The 7,864-nt window shown below is 40.9% G+C and overlaps 1 protein-coding gene across 1 annotated transcript; it reads left to right on the top strand.

Moving 5' to 3' along the window:
• Positions 1–2,059: 2,059 nt before the first annotated feature.
• pmelb (premelanosome protein b) lies at positions 2,060–7,849 on the top strand. Its single transcript, XM_035739105.2, has 12 exons — positions 2,060–2,252; positions 3,680–3,775; positions 3,960–4,106; positions 4,463–4,597; positions 4,753–4,914; positions 5,076–5,420; positions 5,628–5,831; positions 5,938–6,063; positions 6,174–6,282; positions 6,568–6,773; positions 7,000–7,090; positions 7,376–7,849. Exons 1-12 carry the CDS (start codon positions 2,192–2,194, stop codon positions 7,542–7,544), a joined length of 1,851 nt encoding a protein of 616 aa, XP_035594998.1. The 5' UTR covers positions 2,060–2,191; the 3' UTR covers positions 7,545–7,849.
• The last annotated feature ends 15 nt before the right edge of the window (positions 7,850–7,864 follow it).

Below are 7,864 nucleotides of genomic sequence, written 5' to 3'. Positions count from 1 at the left end.
GATTTATTTTGAATTCAAGGCACACTTAATCAGCATGGCTACCACAGTAGCGATATGCCATCCCATCTTGTTTGCTCTAATGGGACTATAATTTTTTTTTTAAAACAGGTCATTGAGCCAAAACACAGCTCCAGGCTGTGTAAGAGCTATTTGACCAAGCAGAGTGGTGGAGTGCTTCATAAGATGATCTGTCCTCCACAATCACCAATCCTCAACCAAACTGAGATGGTTTTGGATGAGTTGCACCGCAGAGTGAAGGAAAAGCAGCCGACAAGTGCTCAGCATATGTGGGAACTCCTTCAAGACTGTTGGAAAAGCATTCCTCATGAAGCTGGTTGAGAGAATGCCAATAGTGGGCAAAGCTGTCATCAAGGCAAAGGGTGGCTACTTTGAAGAATCTCAAATATAAAATATATTTTGATTTGTCAAAGTTTATTTTGGTTACTACATTATTCCATATATGCTATTTCATAGTTTTGATCTCTTCACTATTATTCTTCTAATCTACAATGTAAATGTTTGTGTCCAAACTTTTGACTGGTACTGTATATCTCATCGAGTGTTCTTACTACTGTTATGTGTGATAGGATTTTATCATTATTGCTCAGATTATTAGACCATTTTAGTACTGAATATCCTCATTAGAATAGAGCTGAAAGTATTTGAGAGTAAATCTCTGAAATCATTGGGGACCGTAGTCTTTGGGACAGAGTCCAGATTGGCTTCAATGCAATGAATCCTGTGGTATTTTAAGATGGGAGCACATAAGTTTTCACATGTAGTTACCCAATTTTAATGAAAGTTTGAAACATTCTCGCTACTCTAGCAATTTCAATAATAATAATAATTTATTACATTTGTAAAGCACTTTTCATTATACAGTAGCCTATAAGAAGTGCATATCTACTGTACATACCATAGTATTGCCCCATATGCACTATCACAATTCATTCACAAGGCAGCATGAACCTTTGGTATCCTAACCTAAGACTAACAGAGCCCCACAGCCTTGGGAATGTAGACTGATGATTTCACAAGTTGTTGCACCCATCCATAATATATCACAGTAATGTATACTATATGAATCTAAGTTGACTTATACTGTATGTGTAGGTAATGGTGAGTGTATGTGGCTACAGTATGGAGACCAAGAGGAAGAAAGACAATTTCATGGGTCTCAAGACTGCACAGCCTCGTGGGAAATAATCACTACAGGTGTATTATGTTTGAGTCATGTCTTCTTTTTTAACTGTGATGCATATCACTCCCCAGATATTATCATGTGTTAGCAGACAAGTTAAACGTCTCATATATTCAGGTATCTTCTGAAACCTTGTAGACATGTTCTACACAGGTCAACCAAAATGTGTATGTAAAATATATTTGAATCCCCTTTTTGTTGTGTGCCTAATGTAAATGAGCCCTGCTATACTGTTCTAGAAAAGCCACACATGTCACAAGTGCCTTTGGGCAGTGGTGGAAAAAGTACCCAGTTGTCATACTTGAGTAAAAGTAAAGATACCTTAATAGAAAATGACTTTTAAGTGAAAGTCATCCAGTAAAATACTTCTTGAGTAAAAGTATTTGGTTTGAAATATACTTAAGGATCAAAAGTAAATGTAATTGCTAAAATATACTTTATCAAAAGTAAAAGTATAAATAATGTCAAATTCCTTTATTAAGCAAACCAGACGGCATAATTTAAAATAATTACGGATAGTTAAGGGCAAGCTCCAACACTCACACCCATTTACAAACGAAGCATGTGTTTAGTCCACCAGATCAGAGGCAGTATTGGATGACCAGGGATTTTCTCTTGATAAGTGTGTGAATTAGACAATGTTCCCGTCCTTCTTAAGCATTCAAAATGTAACGAGTACTTTTGGGTGTCAGGGAAAATGAATTGAGTAAAAAGTACATTATTTTTTTTAGAAATACAGTCAAGTAAAAGTTGACAAATATAAACAGTAAAGTACAGATACCCCAAACATTACACCACTGCCTTTGGGGAGGTGGGACCACAGTTTCAGTGGGGTAGGAGGGGTTTAGTACTACTGCTGTGAGGCCAGAGATTAAATAATTTATAAAGCCAGGAATCACAATGGTCTGGTGAGTTTGTTCCAACCTGCATTGGAGGAGAAGAAAAGGGATATTCCATATTTAATGTGGAAAGGAAGCGTGCACTCTTAGAATGAAGACGGGGACAGTTCTTGCAGTGTTGTTGCTGGCACTGTTTTCATCTGCTGCAGCAAGTAAGTACAGATGTAGGATCTTAATTTAAGCCAGTTTACTACAGCAGGAAAATGATCCTGCAGCAACAGGAAATGTGAATTATTGTGTGTATTATAATTAATGGACATGTTTGTGGGGGTTGACACATTTTTCGTAAGGGAAATTCAAGTCTAATATTTCAAAGTGGAAATTACAGACTTCAAAAGCCTTTTTAAACCTAAAATACACTACAAGCTTTACATTTCCTGCATTGCAGGAAAGTTCTCCTGCAACAGGGTGATCAAATTAAGATGCTACATATGTACAGCCACTGGATATCATTATGTATACCAGATAATCTGGTATACTTAGATTTTATGTTTATAAGAAAGTATATTTTGAAGTTACAATGAGGCATTATTTCTTACCTCAGGCTGTGGCGCGTCAGTATTTCACAATATGATAATAATTTAGTAACACTTGTTTCATTCAAACCTTTCAGTAGTGCTGTGTATTGCGAAACACTGCAGATGGTATTGTTTTAGCCACTCTTATGACAGTGGCTCCTCAGTGCAGCACTATGTGTCCTTTGCATGACAAAGGGTCAGTTTCCCAGACACAGATTAAACCTAGTCCTGGACTAAAAACCGTTTCAATTAAGATTGTACATTTTATTCTCCAAATACTTTGCAAACATTGCACAAATATGAATTAGTCCTGTTGGCATCCTTGATTTTATGGGGAAGCATCATTGCAGTAATAGGGCCTCTAGGAAGATTCAATGCACTAACCTTCAACATTGTGCAAGTCGCATTAGATTTGAAATAAAATAGTTAAAGCACAAGAGAGAAGGGTCTCCTTTGTCACCAATCGGTAGTTTGCATTCATTCCGAACAATATAGAGAGTATCAGTCAGCGGCTCTAAATTCTTGACTTTACAGTAAGATGTTCCGATGGTGGGATCATTGCACGCTACAGTAGCATATTCTAACAATCATATCCTTGATAATCACTTTACAGTCTCCCTCAATTGGGATATGATTATGTTGGCTATAGGGTGCCGTGTATGGATGACCAGAGGTAAATCTAACTCAGGTTTATCATTTTGATGTGTCTTTTTTGGGGGGGATTATTGATTTAAAAAAAAAATGCATTTATGAAAATAGTCCGTGCTTATCAGTGCAATTAAATATAAATAGTTTGACCTCTTTGGTCCTTATGTCAAAGACAATCCTCTCCCTTAGCCCTAATCTGTAGTAAAGTTATGGTACACACTCAGCTGACAGTCACATGAATAGGATTGAGGGGGATTGTAGAGCTTTTGGGATAAGCAGTCACCTCGGTCAGAGCTAAGCCCCCTCCTTTGGTTGCAACCGAAAGTGTGACCATCTCCGGCCTTTTCAACACTAATGAATAAATGCTGACTTCATGCATTTTACTTTTGTCATTTCTATCATTTATATTCCAGAGCCCAAAAGTCGCTTCACACGATATCCATCATGGAATACGAAAATGTATCCAGTGTGGAAAGATGAAGACCCTCGCTACAAAGACTCTTGGAAAGGTATGCACAATTTTGTTCTGTCTCAACACAATGTTAAATACACTGATGATTAAATAACATATGTCCTCTTATTTATCAGGAATATCTCTGTGGACAAAAGGGTTTTAAAGTAAAGTAAGTAAATTGTTCTTGTGAAATAGTATACTTATGATATTCAATTCAAAGTGTACATTCTTCTCAACAGGTGGCAAGGTAAAGTTCATTGTGGGCAATGACGCACCGACCCTGACTGCAGCCAAGGTGACCTTTACCATCGAGCTGCAGTTCCCACACAACCAGAAGGTCATGCCCGACGGAGAGGTGGTGTGGGCCGAGGACTTCACCGTCAATGGTAAGTCCTCGAGGACTGACTGGGTTTTGATGACCTCATCCCTAGGCTTATTGGGAGGAAGAGTCTTGTGAACAAGATTAGAGATTTTGGCTATGTGAGGGGCTTTTGTCACTTATACAGTAATCTTGGTGCCCAGAGCCAAATCCTGCATGAGTGCTGGCTTCTGGACAGCTATTGTTCATTAATAATTCATGACAGTCTACAACATCTGTATTGTTCTTTCCTTTTGGAAACTACGGTGCCAAGTTACTGTCTGCAAAAATGAATGTTTTGAGGTTAGATACGACATATCCATAGTACATACTCCTCTGTCTAAAGACAAAGCGGAAACCAACGTGCCCTCTGTTTTCCTCTAGGAACACGCTACCATCAGTCTGAGCCAGTGTATCCTGCACAGAACACGGAGTGGAACGGATTCTTCCCCGACGGCACACCTTTCAGGAAGGGTGGTGACAAACCCCCCCCGTATGTGTTTGTATGGAAGACATGGGGTAAGTACAGCTAAAAGCACTCTCATCTATTAGGCCTACAGTATTCACGTTAACGTGTTTCACTTTGTCTTGTAGGGAGTGTTATAGACGTTTAATAACCATGTAATAACACTGTTATAAGCATGCAAAGCTGTTTCCTTTGCTTTGCCTCACAGGTCAGTACTGGCAGGTGTCTGATGGCCCCTCCTCCTCCCTCACCATCGGGACAGACAATGTCCCTCTGGGTTCCTACATAGTGGACATTGTCATCTACCACTACCGCAGCCACGAGAAGTTCATCCCTCTGGGATACGCCTCCACACAGTTCTCCATCACTGGTTAGTAGAATGAATGAGTGAACAAATTGAATGACTGAATGAGTGAATGAATGAACACATTTTAGTACTATTTTAAAATGCACATGTTTATTCAACTACGTAGAAAACAACAATACTTGCTACTAGAAGTTACTTGAGGGTATTTATTTCTGTTTCTTTAGATCAAATCCCCTTTGCCGTCTCGATGAGCCAAGTGAACGACGTCAACGAGGCAGACCTGAGCTTCGTCCAGAACAGAGCGATAGCCTTCACCATCAGTCTCCACGATCCCAGCGAGTACCTGAGTGACGCTGACATCACATACAACTGGGACTTTGGTGACAGCAGCGGAGCTCTCATCTCCAGAGAGCTGACTGTCACCCATACCTACATAGTGGCTGGCGGCTTCAAGCCCCGGGTGGTTGTACAGGCCGTTATCCCTGATAAAGCATGTGCCACACCAGCTGGTGTTATCCCCACTGGTAGCACTGTCACTATTGGGCCTGCCAACCTGGCAGGCACGACAGGTAATTCTCATCTTGAAACGCTGTAGTCCAGAAGTGAATGTCAAAAGGCTTTACTTGGGTTCCTTGCATCCTTAGTCTCGTCAAGGAGAGAGGACGTGATGAATCGTGGGGGAAATACGTTTGACATTCACCCAATACGTAGTAAGTAGGCTATGCCAGAATTGACCAAGAAAATAGGAAATTTAATGGTCATGTTTCTCTCCCCAGTGAGAGCTCCTGCTGCGGCTGTGTCAGCTGCTCCAGTAACGGCGGCCACACAGGGAGCTACAGTAAATGTAGGCCCCTCAGTCCCCGCTGAGACTGATACACAGGAGGACACGACTGAGGTGGGAGCCTCCACCGCACAGCACACAAAGACACCTTCTCCGGTCAACCCTGACACCTCAGCTGCTTCTGAAGTAGAGCCAGCTGGTGTGTTCAAAACACCTACGTAACATGTTAATTGATGAATTAAGGGAATCAATTGTGTGTCTAAGGTGTTTTAAATAGTTGGATTGTCACTCTTCTCCTGATACAGGGGAGACCGCTAAGGCCCAAGCTCCCGTGGTGATAGTTGTTAAGCGTGAAGCAGGTGAAAAACCCAAGGATGATGACTGTGTGATCTATCGCTATGGGTCCTTCTGCGCTGGCATTGACATTGTTGGTGAGTCAACTGTCTTAAGGACATCTAAATCTCCATCTTGTGGTTTCCTAATATTGGATTTGATTAACATTGAGGATTATTACATCCCGTCTTTATGTCTTTGTTGTCAGAGGGCATTGAGAGTTTGAAGATAGTGCAAGTGGACAATGCTCTGATCAAGACTGATGCATTTGAGGTTGAACGAAATGTAGTGGATCTAACTGTCACCTGCCATGGGAGGTGAGCATTCCTGCACCAAAGCAATTAAAGGGTGACTGTCTCAAAGAATCAAAGCAGTTATTATTTCCCTAAGCAGAATCATGTTCCACAGACAAATCAATAAGGAATACAGGCCAAAATCCCACCAGTTAAGCACCAGGGCTAGTTTAATTTCCCCAGATTAATCCTAGTCCTGGATTATTATTTTTTATTATTGCATTTTAGTCCAAGATTAGTCTGGGTCAGGGAAACCGGCTTCTATTGTTGCACTGAGTGTTTCTGACCCTGTGTCTGTTTTCCACCAAGCCTTCCCACAGAGGTGTGTATGTTGGTGTCGGATGCAGACTGTCTGATGCCAGTCCACACCATGTGCAACACAGTGTCGCCCTCTTCTGAGTGCCAGCTGGTACTGCGCCACATTTTCAATGACTCTGGCATCTTCTGCATCAATGTGTCCATGACCAATGATGTCAGTCTGGCAGTCACCAGCGCCAAAGTTAGCGTGACCTTGGGTATGTACTGTAACATGTCTGCTCTTCACATTTCTGTATGTAGGCTATGTTGGGTGGTAGCACCACCCATGTCTCATACCTGGGTCCCAGGGACAATCAGTCCAATGCCTTCCAGTCCAAAACGTATTGTTATTGTTTGGAAAATAATTAATATACTTTAATATGTTGTTATATGAAGTTGCTATATGAAGTTGTTTAACATACATTATTGTCTGTGTTCTGGCAGGTTCCGGTCTGTCCTCAGTGGGCACTGTGACCATGGTGATAGGGGTCCTGATCGTTGCTCTGGTCACTGGATCCGTGGCCTACACTTACAAGTGAGTCACATCAACATTGGTCTACACGTGTCACACCTTTCTGAAGGGTTCCATATCACCACAAACTATAACCTGTAACGCTTGCTTTGAGACATGACACTTATGGTGTCTGTTTACACTGTACAGCCATGTCTCATGCGTCATATTGTACCGTTGATAGTACCTTTCGAATGACCTTTTTATCCGTTATTTCACCAGGGGAGACACGTTAAGATTCACACATTTTTGTCAAGTGAGCTTAGTAAAAAAAATTATGTCATTTAATGTTCTCTTTCTGTTCCACAGACGTTTCAAAGCCTACCGTCCTCTGAAGGAGGAGTCTGTGGTTGGCTCCTCCTCCCAGAGCGCTGAGAGTAGTCCTGGTTGGAGCTCTGGACCTCTGCTGTTTTGGAACCTTCTGAGTCGACAGGCTCCTGTAGAGAACAGCCCACTGCTCGATGACAGGCTTGTGTGAATGGACAACAACAACCCATTCAACTGCCAAATACACACAAAACAACAGCCCAAGAAACATTTTATTTGCACATATAGTGACATGTTTTGTTTTTTGTTTTATACTTTTTATACATTTATTTTTTAACTGTGTGTAATTTGGCTTATTTCCCTCAAACTAAACATTTTCAAAGAGCATATGTATGGTAAGACCAACATTGATTTAACATTTTTATACTGGAGATTTGACCAGTGAATATTAGTGGAAACTACAGTGAAGTTATACATTTTAATATCTTTCCCCCATTAAAATCCCCCCAAACTGCACTATTGTCTTTCTAT

Source organism: Oncorhynchus keta, chromosome 27, assembly GCF_023373465.1.
Source record: "Oncorhynchus keta strain PuntledgeMale-10-30-2019 chromosome 27, Oket_V2, whole genome shotgun sequence".
In the NCBI taxonomy this organism is placed as follows: domain Eukaryota; kingdom Metazoa; phylum Chordata; class Actinopteri; order Salmoniformes; family Salmonidae; genus Oncorhynchus; species Oncorhynchus keta.
Note: the sequence above shows the minus strand (reverse complement) of the source record. Positions and strands in the feature narration are given on the sequence as shown.

What these genes read in the sequence shown, in the direction of transcription:
- pmelb (XM_035739105.2), top strand. Translation starts at nt 2,192, where the DNA reads ATGAAGACGGGGACAGTTCTTGCAGTGTTGTTGCTGGCACTGTTTTCA. An exon ending in GTTTTCATCTGCTGCAGCAA is followed by an intron (nt 2,253 to 3,679) that starts GTAAGTACAGAT and finishes TTTATATTCCAG; the next exon opens with AGCCCAAAAGTCGCTTCACA. An exon ending in TCCGTGGCCTACACTTACAA is followed by an intron (nt 7,091 to 7,375) that starts GTGAGTCACATC and finishes TCTGTTCCACAG; the next exon opens with ACGTTTCAAAGCCTACCGTC.